We start from the raw sequence: 16880 nt of genomic DNA on the forward strand, positions 1-16880 counted from the left end.
GTAAATGTTAACAATTTTTCTGTTCCTTTTCCACATTTGTATATTTGTGTGAGCACAAACAGCAGTGTTTCTCACTGTTAGTTTCAACTCAGTGCAAGTCTACATTCTTCACATACCACATTTTTTTCTGGCAAACTGCAGGTAAAACAGTCAGTTTGCAAATGGCAGTCTTACTCAAATGTAACATACTCACAAAGAGAACAAATGTACTTTGTATGTACAAACTCATGTTCATACTTGTATGATTGTGATGCATAGATTATGCATGCTTCAGAGTCCAGAGTCAGTATTTGTTCATGAGTGTGTCATCATCATCTGCTTTGCATTGCCTGCCTATCTCTGCCAATTTGCCAAAGTCTCCAAATCAATCCATTCTGCAACTTTTAAATGCTAAATTATATTTTATTAAGAAGAAAATTATAAGCTTAAGTGCAGGATCCGAAAGTTGGTAGTTTTGTCGTAGTTTTAGTTTTGTCGTAGTTTTGTTGGTAGTTTTGAGGACTTTATTTAATTTCTAGAGCTTATGGTTAACATTTCTTCTTTTTTTTTTCAAATCTATAGCAATCTCCTAGTCTTTTAAGAAATTATATCAGGGTGCCTTCCAACCTGTTTAGTTTGTATATATAAAAGTTTACAGAGAAGCAGGAAACCAAGAGCACATAGTTCCCTGTCATCACAACAAGGGTTGAAACATAACATGACTGATTACGAATTTACACTGCCTAATCTGATGCCAATGTCACAATTCTCTATCCTGTTCAAACCTGTGCTAAACTAAATCTACTTCTGCCCTGCCTTAATATCTCATAGCTACTGAAATCACAGAGTTATGACTCCTTGTATCCGCTTTAACCAGGGGCATTTCTATCCTTTCATCATTATCGGGACAGTGTCCCTATATTTCAGTCAGTGGACCGGGGCCCACTAGGAGCCTCTAGGAGCAATCTTCTAATGGGACTCCAATATAACCTACAATAATAATCGGCTCTCTGTCTACACCCTGGTCTCCACTTCCACCTGCTCCGCCTCCATCAGTTGGCCCCCTGTCAGCCCTTTCTCCACCATGGCTTTTCCCTCCATCGGCTCCACCTGCAGCCTGGGTCCCACCTTGCTCCACCTTCTCCTGTATCCTCCCACCATCTACTCCACCCTGGTCTCCTAAGCTGCCGGCACCAACCTTCCGGGAGGGTGAGGTACTGTCACATTTCAGTTCATGTTTGGACTTTCAGCTTGTGTTTTGATTGGTTCCTGATTTCCTTGTGTTCTCATTTGTTTCTATGGTTACTGTCATTATGAGTTAATTTGTCCCAGCTGTGTCTGATTAATTATCTAATTTCTGTTTGCTATTTAAGGCCCTGTATTAAGGCCGCTCGCGGGTGAAAACGTAAAAATATTTTATCGGATGTGCCTTTCGTTTACACGGTGATGGCGTTTTTGGGGCTTAAAATCGCAAAAAAGTGAAACCACCCTCCAGAGTGGAAATCTTAAAAACGCTTCACCGTCGCGTTCCCGTGTAAAGCCCCGTTCACACTATGTCGCTGCAGGTTGCCAGTGGCTGCGCTGGAGGGCGTTCCCCACTACTGGCTGCCTACACTCTTAGAAGAAAAGGTTCTATATAGAACCTTAAAAGGTTCTATTAGCGCTACATATTTGGAACCCCTAAAAGATTCTATACACAATTAAAAAAAGGGTTCCTCTGGGTTCTATATAGAACCCTGGGGTTCCATACTTGGTCAATAGAACCTTTTACCAAAAAAATGGTTCTATAGAACCATTTTGGAGTTCCATATATGAAGCGGGGGATGGAACCACTTCTGCTTCTAAATAGAACCATTTCTTCTTAGAGTGTAGTAATGTTTGTGAGTGACATTTACGGGCATTACTCTATGTTAGACAACAAATGCATTTTATTGCAAATTTGTTTTTATTCGCCCGCTCACCATTAAAAAAAATCAATGGTATCGCGTCGCTTGGTCGCGTGTGAACGTGGCTTAAAAACGCAAAAGTCTGCTTGACAGTGAAGGTTGTACGCAGGCGCGCGGACTTGGTGTTGTTGTGTGGAAGTGCTTCACATCGCCACCTAGCCGCCTGGAGTGCATACTACATCGAATTTCACACACTTTTGCGTCACCATATGCACGCAGATTTCCCACCCATAACGCTCGTCTAAACGCAGAATAAAAAGTGATAACGCAACGCCACTTTTCGTTTTCAAAGACGTTTTCTCTTCAGATCGTTTCCGTGTAAACATAGCCTAAGATGCACCCTTTCTTTCCGCCTTTGTCCGATCTCTTTTTTGTTAATGTATTTTCCCTGCCTTTCAGTTTGTTCCAGAGTATTATTATTAAAGGTTGAATTTGTATCTGTAATCTGAGTCTTCACTCTGTTCCTGAGATATCCGCAGGTGACAAAATTCTCAAGAAACTTTTGGTTAACATTGTCACTGTGAATATTTAGACCACTAACATTTAACACTGTTCTAGCTTTTAACTTCAACAGATATTAACCAAAGTTTAAAAAAAAAAAAGTGCAATGGAATATACTGAGGTCCTGCATTTCAGTCAAACTGTTTATGATATCTCACTGCATTTTAATCCTAACTAGACTTTCCATTGTTTTACTGTAAGTATCCTGTGTTTTCTGTAGTCACCGTCTACTGAGAGAAGACCTATCACAGACCGCTGAAAGGAAGACCAATTTTTTTGCTGATCAAGACAACAGGCTAGATTCAGTTGTGTGATAGTCAGACGTAAAAGATGAGCACCTGGCTGATGATGATCTGGGTATCTCTCACTGTGATAACAGGTAAAGAGATTTTACTCATTTTATAATGAAACAGTTTGTTAAATTAGAATTTTAATCTCTAGAAATATGCTTCTGAATTCACAAAATCAAGTTGGTAACACTTTATTTAGACAGTCTAACAAACTATAAGTAACTTGTCATCTACCTACCAGTCATTAAAGTATTAGTAGACTGTCTGCTTAATATCTGCTAACACTTTATTTTGATGGTCGCCCAACATACAGACTATAACTTTGCAAGTACAGGTTATTCTACTAACCGTATAATGAAAGTTAGTTGACATGTAGTTGCAAATTAATGAGTTGGTTGGCATGTACAAAAGTTTCAAAGTTACTCATAGTTAGAATGTCTAAGTGGGTTATTGAATTAAAGTGCAACCATCAAGTTTATTTAAAGGTTCTAAAGTTGCTCAAAGTTTAATTTGAACATTTGTAGGCATGATCATTTTGAAGTTATTAAATGAAATGCTTCTTTACACTCTTAGAAGAAAAGGTTCTATATAGAACCTTAAAAGGTTCTATCAGCGCTACATATTTGGAACCCCTAAAAGGTTCTATACAGAACCCTTTCAATTGGGGTTAAAAAAATTTTAAGGGTTCCTTTAGGGTTCTATATGGAACCTTTTGGGTTAAAAAAATGTATATATTTATATCATTTTATGTATTTAATCAATTTCAAAAATCAACATGATTAAAATTTGATGTCAAGTTATTACAACAGAATAATAAGAAATAATTTAATTATAACTACAAAATGTTGCAGAATAATGTAATATATGAATGAATAATAGCCTATAAAGAACCTTTGTGCCAAAAAGGGTTCTTTCTTGTCATTATAGAACCTTTTTAGCATAAAAGGTTCTTTGGAGTTGAGTAAAGAACCCTATGCTTCATATATAGAACACTTTTTTCTAAGAGTGTACGTTCAAAAATCTGTATAAAAGCCCAATAGGAAAAAGTCAGAAGTATTAACATAATCATTACAATATTTTGTCATCTAGCGACAAAGCCGTTCATTGTGACACAGTGGCCGACAGTTGCTGAGGTGATGGCTGGAGAGGATGTGATTTTACAGTGCAACATTATGGAGTTGTACTCCCCGTGCTCAACAGTGGTTTGGCTGAGAGTCATTCCTGAAAATGCAACAATCAGCCTCACTGACAGACTTCAAATCGATCCTCATCACTCGTCCAACCAGTGGACCAGCATCTGTACTGCTGTAATCACCAATTCAACAGTGCATGACTCCAGTATGTACTATTGTGCAGCTGTGCAAAGCCGCTTTGCTCACATTGGCAATGGATCCAGGGTTATTGTGAAAGGTGAGTCTATAATAATAATAATATTTTTTATTGCGAATTAATAATTTTGTTTATAGTAATATTTGTACACAGAAGACAAAAATGTTAAATGTTAAATGTAAAAATGTTGTAAATTATTGGTGGCACCATCAGCTCAACTTTACAAACGGACTTTAATAATAAATGAATGAGTGAGTGTGTACATGAACTTTATAGCGAGATTTAATAATAGAATTTATATCCAGGATTACTTATTTACCGACTATTTTTCAGTTTTTTTTTTAATAGAATTTTACATTTCAGTCTTTTCAGTTTTTACATGATTTATTCATGACTCCCATTTATACATTCGCTCTTAAAAATAAAAACTGTATTTATTTATTTATTTTTTATTATTTATTATTTATTGTAATGGTGCAATAGAAATAGCATTTTGGCTTCCCTAAATAACCTTTCAGTCAACATTTCTGAAAGAAAAAAAAACTTTTTATTTTTATTTTCTTTGTGTAATGAACATTTCAATAATCAAAATAACTTTTTTTCCCAATGGAATAATTCCATTTATATTAAAGGTTTTGATGGTACCATCAATGCCAATAAAAAAAAACTTTATTTTTAGGAGTGTAGACTATGTGCCTTACACTTTTAATAGAATTGATTTACAGTAAATTCATTGAATAGCAACATCACATTTTAAAAAGTCTTTTATTGATGGTTAGTATTAACCAAATGTTTCTCTTAATCTCTTTCCAGAGCACACTGTGCTTCCTATTATTGATATTCTGACACCACTGATCCCAAACGGTCTTTTAATCCCTCTTCATTGTGTTGTGACCGGCGTTGAGGCTTCGCAGATACATATGTCCTGGGCCGTAGACAGGAGAAAAGAGAAAGGACAGGCAGTTTTGACACATGGGAGTGATGGTGGCATCAAGATCACCAGGAACCAAATTCTGATCACTGCTGAAGAATGGGATAGGAAGGTGAAGTGTGTGTGTGTGGTGAAGTTTAAAGGACAGATCTATACCAAGACCCTTCAGCGACATCATGGTACAGTACAATATCTCTAAAATATACACTACAGTTTAAGAGTTAGGGGGAAAACTTTTAATTATCAAGGATACATTAAATTGATGAAAAAATTCACAGTAAAGACAAAATATTTCTGTTTCATATGAATGTTTTTGTCAGGGTTCGGTCACGTCGGTCTATTTCTTTGTTTTGTGACAGAGCCCTTACACTCCTGTTTTGTCATGTTTACATTACAGACACCACCACTATGCTACTAGCTTATACGACACGAAACCACAAAACACGTCTTTTTTCTGCCTCCCGGTTGCATATACTTATTTTTACTAATTTTATTTACAAAATTGTTATTTTAATTGTAATAATCTTTCACAATTTTACGGTTTTTGCCGTATTTTTTGATCAAATAAATCCATTCTTTGTGAGCAAGACTTCTGTCAAAAACATTTAAAAATGACCCCAAACCTAGTTTTTACTTAGTTCCTAATTTATTTACTCATTGGTTTTAATGAACATCTTTATATTTAATATTCAGTGTTTTATTTTTTCTAATTTTCCATTATCCTCTCTCTCTGCAGATGCATCAAATGTGTGTTATGCTGTAAAACACATCTATCTGTCTCTCTGCTTCATTTTTGGTTTCCTGTTTCTGATAACAGTGATTGTTTATGTTTATAAAGTGGGACGAAAAACTTTTGTGAATATGTGTCTATGCAAAAACCTCTCCTCTTGTTCAGTCTGACATTTTGCGTCACTGTTTCCAGGACCAAACGCTCTGATGCCCCAAGAAAAGAACAAATAGTGCTAATATACACTCAAGATAGTATGTAATATGAACATTTTTAGTCTTAATCTTCACCTCCATATTGAAAACCCAAATGGCCAGACAATAATTAGATGTAAAATAGTTGAGTTTGGGACGCCGTGAGCACAAAGTAGACCTAGTGTACAGCGTACATTTTTATGTGTGTGCATATATATATATATATATATATATGAATAATTATTTCTCATGAACGGCTGTTGAAATAATATTCTCAAGTGAAACGAGTAGAGCCTTGGACCCGGAAACAGCGTTCCTTAATCATGACTTAACAAGCGGATATTGCTTTAAAAAAACTTTTATTCGTCAATTTTTTTTGTGTGTGTGTTTGGCATTGCTGTACACCAGATGAACAATGGCAATTGTTACTAACATACTAATATTTGAAATAAATTGGCATATCTATTTGCAGGAATCATGTTTCATGAGTAATTATAATCTTTTTGCTTCAGATTTTTATTGATGTTTATTTGATGTTTTGAATAGTGTGATATTTTGTTAATTTAAAGTATAAATTTAGACTTAGACTAGTCTTATCTAAAACTAAAATCTTTTTGGAAAAAGTCAACTTTTTTTTTAATTAAATCTATGCAAATGTATTGTTTGACCCACTTTTTCTTGAAATCATATGAATTTACACCAATGATCTCAAACCAGATAAAATAAGATAACATATAAACAATTTTGAATTAATATATATAATGATTTTTTTTCCTATAGCCAAAGCCATCAACAACAACAGCAACAACCTTTATTTATAAAGCACATTGAATACAATACAAATTGATCCAAAGTTACAACCCAGAATTAAAACCTCTGTTTTATCCTCATTTTGCAGCAGAAAATAATTTGTCGTCCACCTTTTTATGTCATACGCATTCCAATAACACATCAATTGAAGCAAGCCTTACTGGAAGGTACGGCTGAGAATCATCTGCATAACAGTGATATGAAATGTTGTACTTCTGAAAAATGAGGGGCAAGGAGAGCATATAAAGGGAAAACAATAAAGGTCCCAAAATAGATCCCTGGGGCACACCAAACAAAATAGGCGCAGATGACAAAGAACAGTTTCCTAAATTTACTGAAAAAGTCCTCTTTTTGAGGTAGGAAGCAAACCATTGTAATACTTTGCTCTTGACACCTACCATTCTAGCCATTCAAGAAGAATGCACTGAAAAGGTTCTATATAGAACCTTAAAAGGTTCTATCAGCGCTACATACATACATTTCTGGTTCTAAATAGAACCATTTCTTCTAAGAGTGTGTTGTGGTCAATGGTCTCAAATGCAGCGCTCAGGTCTAACAAAACCAGCACTACACAAGAGCCTGAATCCATATCATTTGTAACCCTAAACAGCTGACTCAAGGCTATGTAATGATCTAAAGCCGGAGCTGTGAGAAAAAATACTTTCTCTAAAAGCTAAAGCTAAAAGATAAAAAGTATTTTAGAGATCAGTCGACAGTCATGTGTCACTGAATGGCAAGTCTAGGCTAATTATTAGGAGCAAAGTATCAGCAATAAGGAGAATTGTGCTTTATGTGACTTTGGTTATGTGTGGCACTGGCAGGTTCACTGACAGGAAGTGATTTTTTTTTTCTCTCCTTCAGTGTTTTGTTTTTCTGTGTCCTCTTTTTTGTGTGTGGTTGCATGCACCACATGAGCAAAAGGGTGATGTGGACCACATATCATATTGGTTAATGTCCACACCTTGCTTTGTCAGCGGAAAAACTTCAGTCTCAAAAGTACGGCAAATGAAACTTCAGAGATGCTTGATTCCAACCCTGAAGTCTTTGGCGGAAGAGCAGAATTGCTGATTTTGTTGAAATGAAGTAGGGCACAAGTATGTGCCACATTGCTTTGGTCTGTAGATTACATTCATGTATTTGGTAATTATGATCTTATTGTGTTAAATTGTGTTAATTGTCTAGCACAGATATAGTCTGGATTGGCGATGACACATGGAAAGAGCCTCTCTTTAAATGTTTGCCCCATTCAGACAGCTCTGCAGAATTGTGTGTGGTCATTTCTAGCAAAAAAAAAAAATCTTTTATTTCCCCTCAACTTAATCCAAAACCATTGACTGGGTAAGAGACACATTTCTAATCTGCAATGGAAAAAGGAAATGGATTTAGAGGCAACACGAGCAGCTCACTAAAATAAGACAAAACTGTGGTTTAATGACCTAACTTTTGCCAGTTTCTGGATCTAGATCTCTATATGTGTCGCCCATCAATTCCAGCCAAGATATCATCTTTGCGTTCATCAAAATAAGCTCAAGTTTCAGATTAAATGTGATTACTACTTTTGATGTGCCATTTTAACATGCCATTTGAATAGTTGCAATGCATGTTTGTGCATTTTTGTTATATTTGCCTACATAGAACCATATAACTAGCGATAAGAGTTTAACTGATGTTTTAATTTCATTCGATTTTGGGGTTTTTAGGGTACCCTTGAACGTCGGTTAGATGACATTATCGGATCCTAACCCTACCCCAGACCTAAACCTATACCCCGTCTCCTAACCGACGTTAAAGGGAAAGCGTCAGTTGTATGACGTACTTCCCAGGATCCTCATGTAACCCATAGATATCTAGGCTATATAAAGGCTAGATATGTCGTCCACGCTGCTGGCCGAGGTCGATGTCTGCACCTGGCGGCCATTCACTCGTAACATTGTGTTAATGGTACGTGTACTATTTAAATGACCATAACTTGCTCAATTTTCTACCGATTTTCAAAATGTTTGTTTTGTTATAAACGTCAGAGATGTAGTTATGACACTGCATACTTAATGAATAAAAAGTGTATAAATAAATAATCATCCAGATAATTATAGCCACGTTAATAACGTTTGTAAGAAACCAAACCGTTTATAAATCCGTCAAGATTTCAACGAGATAAGAGTATTTGTGTTCGTGCTGACCACTCATCTTACATGATCAGCTTGTCTGTGACAAGATGGCCGCCGGTGATGACGATGGAAACTCCGCCGTAACACATCTAGCCTTTATATAAATATATCTATGATGTAACCGACGTTTAAGGGTACCCTAAAAAGGCGGATGTTGACGTATGGTCAAAACACGTCCCAAGACGTCAGTTATATGACTTCTTGGGCTGAAACTGTGTTATTATATCATGAATAAAAGTAAAGACGAGAAATTAAGTTCCAGGTCCACCTCAGAATCTACCCGAGCTTCAACGTAGCCTATCAGTTTTTTATCAACAAGCAGATGAAACGACGTGGACAGACAGGAAAAGGTGTGTGCTATGTCAGACTCTGCGCATTTCTCAGTTGCTTTGGCCTGTAAAGTCTTCAGACGGCATGCATGACCTCCTTTTTCTTGTCTTGTCCTGGTTCATTTCTCCACAAGGTAAGCTACAACAGTATTTTTTCTCTTCATTTATGCATTTTAGTACATTTTAACTAGTAATTGAGACCATGATATTAATTTTTCACATTTTGAGGTCTGAATCCCTTTGCAGCGATGGCGGGAATAGTTTATCAGTTTCCCCCGTCAGTGAAAGTGAGATCGGGGGAGACAGTGACCATGCACTGCCGACTCAATGAGGTGCAGTCATTCTGTCACACAGTGGCCTGGGTCCGAGTAAATCCAGTGACTGGAAGATTGGACATTCTGCAGGATGCGAAGATCCCCCCTCAGACTAAAGATAAGGTGGAAAACCCAGTGTGTCAGGCGTCCATCTACAACGCAACGGACCAGGATTCTGGGACATATTACTGCATCGCTACAGACCGTGAGCATATGTACCTGGGGAATGGCACAGCTGTCACTGTATATGGTACTGTATTAGAACATGGTGGTACTCAAGGTTTGTGTTCATAAGAAAGCCCAGGTCCTTTTGTTATTTTGTATAATTAAAATTGCATCTCTCCTCTTCTCACAGCTGACAGCGCTGTTATGCCGTCTGTTGATATCGTGGCATTTGCCAGCAGCAACAACCACTCTACAGTCACTCTTCAGTGTACAGTCGGGGGATCTGCTCCATCACAGGTCTTTGTGTACTGGCTCATAGGTAGTAGAAAAGAAAATGGACAGACGTTGGTTGTTTGGGAAGAAGGCGAAGACAACTCAGTGAAAACTCAGAATTATGTAGCAGTATCCGCTGAGGAGTGGAGGATTGAAGGGAGCACCTGTGTGGTGAAGTTTGGTGGATGGATGATCAACACAACTCTTCATCATTATGGTAAATAACTTTTCATAATCCATATACTCACTAAGTTAGCAAATTTTGTTATCTGTCCAAAATATTGATCAGTAGGCCTACGATTTATTGACTGAAGTGCTGTAAACGTTTTTCATTTTCTTCTTTTCCTCAGATATTCAGGACACTTGTTATCCTCTTGTCGGTGTAACTCGATTTTTTGCACTTGTCACTGCTCTTCTCTTTTTCGTTACCTCATTAATATTAGCAGGACGCTTCTAAACCACAGAAATTTTGTATTTGATTCTATAACCTGAAAACATCAAATAAATAAATACAATTTGTTACAAATGAATATTTTTGCATAAAGCTTGAATCAACTTTGCTTAGTTCGCATAGGTTTTATTTTACAAACACGACACAACTTTTAGGATAATTATTTGCTTGTTATGTTTATGTGAGTACATTTTATGCAAATGTGAGATGTAAAATTAGTGATCCTGCATGTGAAAGATTACATTTGAATAAAGGCGTACTACAAATGATAATAACAGACATTTAATGTGTCATCCAGTTTCTGCCATCCCATTTAAGATTGTATGCAATGTCAATAATGTGAAAAATATCTTTACAAATATAGGCATGCAAATCATGAATTATGAATAGTGATGCAACAAGGAAATGCAACAAGGCAGAAAGTAAAGAAATAAAATATAATTATGTTCCGATACATCACATTAAAAATAAATAAATAATACATTGGTTATCGGATTGGATCAAATCTTGAAAATGGGTTGTTCAAAAGTGAAAGAATGAATCTGAAATCAGATTAGATCATGGAATCCAATCCTAGTTTTTAATCTGGATCAAACCTTCAGTTTGTGTTGTTCAAAACTTGTCAGTAGGATTTGGATAACTTTACTGAAAGTTAGAAAATGTAGTAAACCTTTAAAATTGGTAAAATAATACATTTGTATCATTTAGTGTATAAACTTTTATTTATTCTTTGCACTTGACTTGTGTAACCATTGTAATAGTGATAAAGTAGATAAAGTAGACATAGGCTACCAATTAAGCTATTCATTATATTGTAACATACAAATAAAAATGGCCCCACTAAATAATCCCCCAAACAGATTTCAATAACAAACAAAAATGATTTATATATGTATATATATATATATACACATTGTAATGCCCACATTGAAATTTGATGTCCCATTCAGAGCACTAGTAATCCGGATTTGATAATTGTAATGTATCTTATTTCTTTAAAGAAACAGGTTTTTAACAGAAATGATCTTTTATTCACTGTCACGAGCAGCAACAGTAAAACTCCACTTTACTGACTCTCGGTCTGCATACTCTACCGGTAGGCTAAGTGTAATGCTACTGACACCTAGTGGTTAGTTTCTGTACTCATCAATGGGACTATCACTACGTCCCATTTCCATTAGAGGTAAACAACAAGTTATTACATGTCATTCTTTCCAGCTCTTGCCTCAGCTTATCGCGACTAAGTGGTGCTGGAACCCATCTTGGTGCATGAACTACTGGCTGCGCATCTTTTTTCAACTGTGAAAGGTAATACTCCAAACCCTTCAAATATGTCTGGAAACTGTTTCACTATAGCCAATGTTATAGTGAATGTCCTTTATTTATGGCGTATATTCTTCTTACTAGACCCAGGTCTTCACATGCCTTGTCTCCCAAGACAGAATCATGGCCATCTGGAACAACCACAACCATGAGGTAATGTTCTCTGTTTTTAACATTAAACATTAGGCTATACCTTTTAAAACACGTTCCTCTAACGTCAGGAAAACTGGAAATTGTTTACGTTCCCAGAACCAACATTGAATATTTGGAGAACATTCTTATAACAAAAGTCTGTTAGCTGGGAGCAAGCGCATGGTCGCTGAGATGGTAATTTGTATAGGCTAATGTTCCTTAAACGTTCTTTCAACTTCATTTTGATTTAAAATTCAACATTACAGGAACGTTGATTTCTAACATTCCAAGAACATAAAAATATTGATTTTTTTTTTAATGTTATTTGAGTGTGATGTTCCTGAAAAAATTCTTTCAAACATCTTTCTAAAGAGTAATAAGAAACAAACTCTAGCTTTATCCAGACACAGCTTTAGATAATCTGAAGATAAATGACATTAAAGGGATAGTTTACTGTGAAATTCATTTTTGATATGTTTTAGCTAACCACAAGAGCATCCAAGATGTAGGTGTCTTTGTTTCCACAGTATTTTCAATTTTGATACTTTTAGGTCAAACCGTTGTTGTCTGTCAGCATATAATGGAGGTCTTAGTCCACCTCAAATTAAACATGATTTAATTACTCATTGACGGCCTAATAAACTTGGCTTCCTAACAAAAGATTCAAAGACAGAAGGCATTTTTCTGCTGTAATTCCAGTTTTAAAAAGTAAAAGGATCTTTATTTGGAACCAAGAGGAGACATAATCAAACAATAATACATATTATTCTTATCATTTTGGTTTAACAACAACTTTGGAATGATGTAAATTTAAACAGAATTAACTTTAATGTCAATGATTGTGTGGCATACTTCAACATTTCTTCCAATAACACTGATCTCCATTGATGCCCTGAAAGAGAGGACAGATTATCTGATGAAAATCTGACAGTGGTCTTCACAAGGCTGGGCTGTGCAGCGTGATCTCATGAGAATACACATGCCGTGTTTCATGAAATTGGCAAATGTGCGCCTTCATAGAGTGAAGCCAGATTATCATTGTCATGAATTAATTAATAACTTAAATTCTGCTCTGTACCTCTTACAAAACTATTATATACCGCCAGAGAGCACTGCAACTGCAACACATCGTCGTTTGAGCATAACTTTATGTAGTTTTAAGAAATGGCTATTGGTGGGTTTAGGGGTAGGAGTTGGATTGGCAGCTCAAAATATATTTTTAATGCTATATTGTTACTAAAACTGTCATTTCCCTTCACATCTGCCCACGTTTTATTCTTTTTAGATTCTGCATTAAATGGCTTTGTTTAGGTTTTGGAGTTGGGTTAAGAGATCTTACATTTATCTATAAAATGGTATGTGATAAAATTTTTATGATATGAAAGATTTGTAATTGTAAAAAGATTTGTAGCTGTAATAACACTACATTTAAATGTTGCAGATACCTGTACTTCCATATGTTTCAGCATCTATCGATGTTTTGTGTCTTTTAAAAATACGTATTAATGTATTACAATGAGACCAGGCTGCAAGGATTGACTACTGTTTCACATACGTAATTCACAGTCAAAAAGAATACATACATTTTATTTTTACCTTTTATTTTTTTCTTGTTGGACTTAAATTCTCTCCTAAATTAATGGGATCCACAGGATAAAACTAGACAAAAAATTAAAAAGTTTAATATCCACACCAAAACTATTATTGACTTTATAAAAAATAATTTTGTCAAGATTTAAAAAAAAAAAAAACATATTTACATATCTATAATTATTAGATTATACCACGCTTACCGTTACAGATGACATTTCTGCAGTCACAGCACTCTGTTTACCTGTTAAAGGGTAAATAATACAATATATTTAATAAAAAGATGCATTCAATGCAATGATGAAGCTACTGGTAGACTACATGTTTATATGCACAGAATAGCATACAGTAGCCTACAGTTTACAGAACAATACTTTTGAGTGATAAAAACTTTAGAAAAAAATGTGGTTATGCCACTGAGACTGGTATATTATGCAATTGTGTTGATATAGACAAAATAATTAAATACATTTCAGTTTCAACATTATTTGTTGTTTAGATATTCCTCTTTAAAAGTAAAAAGTATATGCAAAGTGACCCACATTTGGTTTCTGATGACCATCTTAAAATGTGCACAGTTCACCAATTTACTTACGGAGGAGATGCATTAAAATCTCCATCAAACCATACAGTATAGGCCCTTTAGAATGAAGATACCAAAATAAATATTTGTTAAAAAAATAAATCTAAAAGGATATTACCATATTTTTAATACTTCTTGACTTGCAGTCATGCAGACTTGGGGCAAAAAAAAAACAAAAAAAACACAAGACATACTTTTTCCCATTTTTGAACTGTTACTGTTGGCATATAATGTACAGTGATTGCTGAAGTCAACAGATTTCACTAACAGACCTACCAAAGTCTGTAAAAAAAAAATTATAATGCCTTCTTTCTAAAGTCAATTTTTAGAAAGAAAAAAAATGTTTCATTCTCTATTCTACAAAATTACTATTTAATATTTTGGCTTAATCACTATTTATGTTTTCTTCAGAAAAAAACATAAAACAAAAACGTTTTACAAATACAAAAACATTATTTACCAATATTTTGTAAGTAATCCACATTTTTTCCCCAATTATTCAAGTTTTTTCAAGTTTTGTTTAATACGCTTTTTCCCTGTAAATATGCACTTTTACTGCCCATTACCAAACTCATAAATAATGAAAACTTATAATATAAAAATTAAAAAATGACAATTTCCCCAGATGCGCTTTTAGTTTTACTTCTAGTTATAATATTTACATAAAATAAAACAAAACAAGTTTTCAGATTGATTTAAATCTTTACCTTGGCATAAACAAATAGAGAAGACCACAACCATGAGGACTGCTGCCCCAAAGCAACAGTAAAGAGGCCAGAAAGTCCTTTGATTCCATTCTGAAAGGTTAACCATCACTATAAAATAAATAATTAATATTTAGTAAGTACAGTGTTTTATAGTGGAGACCAAGGTTTGGTCCTTTTATATAGAGTATCTTGCTTGAATGTACACAAATGTATAATTTTGTTCACACAACAGAGATTCGGTTATTAAACTTATTCTTCTTTGGCCTTAATAATTTTGAATCACTTAATTAAGGTTTTGATAGGTGTCTGTAACACAAAACCACTGCCAATTTTTATATTTTATTAAATTGCATAAATGGCCTTTTGAATCAAAAAGTTTTAGTTACTATGACAATAGTTACTGATAATAGTACTGATAATGATAATAGTATAGTTACTATACATTTAGTAACTTTTTTAGTAACCTTTTAATGTGACAATTAATCTAAACTATATTTCTTAAAAAAAAAAAACTAAGAATAAAATGGGAAAGTATACAGGCTAACACAAAACGTTTGTCCTGATATGTTTCTCTGAGATTTTTATCATTTATACGCACCGTATCGCTTCAGAGTTTTGGACGTGTTTATGCCATTATATTCAGCAAAGCATTGGATTTCATCGGCTTCTGTCCACTCATCCGCAGAGATAGAGAGATGAGCGCGCTTGAATTCTGTGTGTGAATCAGTGGAGTTTGTCCAGCCGAATTCGGTCCATGATCCGACATGCGTTTTCTCTCCAATCCTCCAGAACACCTGCACTTGAGACGGGTCAACCCCGGTCACCAGACACTGCAGTGCTACCGATGATGAGCCAGTGTCTGATACTGAGTATAAGATGGACAGTTCTGGTTCCACAACAGAGTGATCTACAACACATATCACAGCAAAATGTCATCTGATATAGTGACCGTGACCCATAGAAAAGCTGATGAGATTTAACCCCAGATTTACCTGTTACGATCACCCTGCTTCCACTGCCGACAATAGCCATTGAGTTATGATGGCTAATGCAGTAGTACAACCCTGAATCTTTAGTCATTACATTTGTTAAAGTAAGAACGCAAGTTTTCTCATCATGTTGATGTGAGCCAGACATCACCGGTGTGAGTTTACCAGTCCGTAGGTTCAGCTTTTGCCATACTACAGTAGAATAGCAGTATGAAACTTTCTGCTCAAATATACATTTCAATTGTACAGTGTCACCAACTGAGACGTGTGTGAGCTCCGGTGACTGAGACACGAGGAATGAGCAATTAGCTGAAAACGAGAGAATGAAATTTTAAAACAAATATTCAACATGATTAAATATTAATAAACTGAGATAATGACATTCTTAACTTGCATATACTTACTTTGTAAAGCTGAAATGCAAAAACATAAAATCCAACAGCACGTCCAGGTATTCATGTTAACGCTTTTAAGGCTCTGATGCACCTTTAATGTCACCTTTAACGGTCACAATCGTAATGCCAAAAAATGCCAGTACACAAGAGTTTCATTTACTTGCACAAATAACCCCTCACCAGTGGGTGGACCTTAGCATTTAGAAATCCCTGCACTGATACTAGACCTCTTTATGTTGCAAATTACACTCTTATAACTTATAAGGTAACGTATTATGCAGGTAATAATGCTTTAATCAAATAAGCTGCAAAGTAGCACTTTTGTGTTCCTGCTGAAAAACAATCAGTCTATTTCAACATCTACAATTATTGGATTAGTTAGTATTTGTTTCTCTGTGTAGCAATCTATACAAGCTGAGAAGTTGTTAACTACTCTTTTTAAAACCACCAGTGTGCTGTCACAAGTTTTTATCTAACTATAGTGTGTGATATGAAAAGAGCAGTGGCCAGCTGAACGCCCACACCCTCGCCTCGCTCACAAACTGACAATACCGGTACATTTCAATACTTGAAAGGTACATTTTAAGTAAATGGATACCTAAACATATAGTATACTTATAGTTAACTCTATAGAGTTAACTATAAGTACACAACTGTTATATTTAGGTGTTCATTTACTTGAAATGTACCTTCAACTGTATTTTATACACTAAAATGTGGGCCAATTTAGTTCATGTAGTATTAAAATACATAT

General features: G+C 35.2%; 2 protein-coding genes across 7 annotated transcripts; one reads left to right on the forward strand and one right to left on the reverse strand.

Annotated features, from left to right (window-relative positions):
• Positions 1 to 811: 811 nt before the first annotated feature.
• On the forward strand, positions 812 to 11253 carry LOC120485099 (uncharacterized). 4 transcript variants are annotated; one of them, XM_089122534.1, is made up of 6 exons: positions 812 to 1193; positions 2647 to 2805; positions 3806 to 4126; positions 4859 to 5155; positions 9874 to 10173; positions 10307 to 11253. In XM_089122534.1, exons 2-6 carry the CDS (start codon positions 2757 to 2759, stop codon positions 10411 to 10413), a joined length of 1074 nt encoding a protein of 357 aa, XP_088978660.1. In that variant the 5' UTR covers positions 812 to 1193; positions 2647 to 2756; the 3' UTR covers positions 10414 to 11253. The 4 variants fall into 4 exon arrangements, with proteins under 4 accessions (XP_088978660.1, XP_039536557.2, XP_039536628.1 ...); XM_039680623.2 differs by lacking the exons at positions 9874 to 10173; positions 10307 to 11253 and adding an exon at positions 5713 to 6333; XM_039680694.2 differs by lacking the exons at positions 812 to 1193; positions 2647 to 2805; positions 3806 to 4126; positions 4859 to 5155 and adding exons at positions 8914 to 9338; positions 9451 to 9798.
• Positions 11254 to 12549: 1296 nt separating this feature from the next.
• On the reverse strand, positions 12550 to 16673 carry LOC120485141 (immunoglobulin kappa light chain). Of its 3 annotated transcripts, none has more exons than XM_039680689.2 (7): positions 16136 to 16673; positions 15735 to 16040; positions 15341 to 15649; positions 14743 to 14850; positions 13656 to 13696; positions 13459 to 13521; positions 12550 to 12754 (listed from the first exon to the last, which is right to left on the reverse strand). In XM_039680689.2, exons 1-6 carry the CDS (start codon positions 16188 to 16190, stop codon positions 13462 to 13464), a joined length of 879 nt encoding a protein of 292 aa, XP_039536623.1. In that variant the 5' UTR covers positions 16191 to 16673; the 3' UTR covers positions 12550 to 12754; positions 13459 to 13461. The 3 variants fall into 3 exon arrangements, with proteins under 3 accessions (XP_039536623.1, XP_039536624.1, XP_088978662.1); XM_039680690.2 differs by having other exon boundaries at positions 13446 to 13521; XM_089122536.1 differs by having other exon boundaries at positions 13446 to 13521; positions 14743 to 14832; positions 16136 to 16672.
• Between the last annotated feature and the right edge of the window lie 207 nt (positions 16674 to 16880).

The sequence above is a fragment of the Pimephales promelas genome, chromosome 18 (assembly GCF_988280905.1).
Source record: "Pimephales promelas chromosome 18, fPimPro1.hap1.1, whole genome shotgun sequence".
Lineage (NCBI taxonomy): Eukaryota > Metazoa > Chordata > Actinopteri > Cypriniformes > Leuciscidae > Pimephales > Pimephales promelas.

Bases quoted from the DNA above. Each gene is read 5' to 3' on its own strand.
- LOC120485099 (XM_089122534.1), top strand. From the start codon at position 2,757: ATGAGCACCTGGCTGATGATGATCTGGGTATCTCTCACTGTGATAACA. The intron at 5,156-9,873 runs GTACAGTACAAT...CTCTTCTCACAG, and splicing joins GACCCTTCAGCGACATCATG to CTGACAGCGCTGTTATGCCG. The intron at 10,174-10,306 runs GTAAATAACTTT...TCTTTTCCTCAG, and splicing joins CACAACTCTTCATCATTATG to ATATTCAGGACACTTGTTAT.
- LOC120485141 (XM_039680689.2), bottom strand. From the start codon at position 16,190: ATGAATACCTGGACGTGCTGTTGGATTTTATGTTTTTGCATTTCAGCT. The intron at 16,041-16,135 runs GTAAGTATATGC...TCTCGTTTTCAG, and splicing joins TTGCATTTCAGCTTTACAAA to CTAATTGCTCATTCCTCGTG. The intron at 14,851-15,340 runs GTGCGTATAAAT...TTTATTTTATAG, and splicing joins CAAAACTCTGAAGCGATACG to TGATGGTTAACCTTTCAGAA.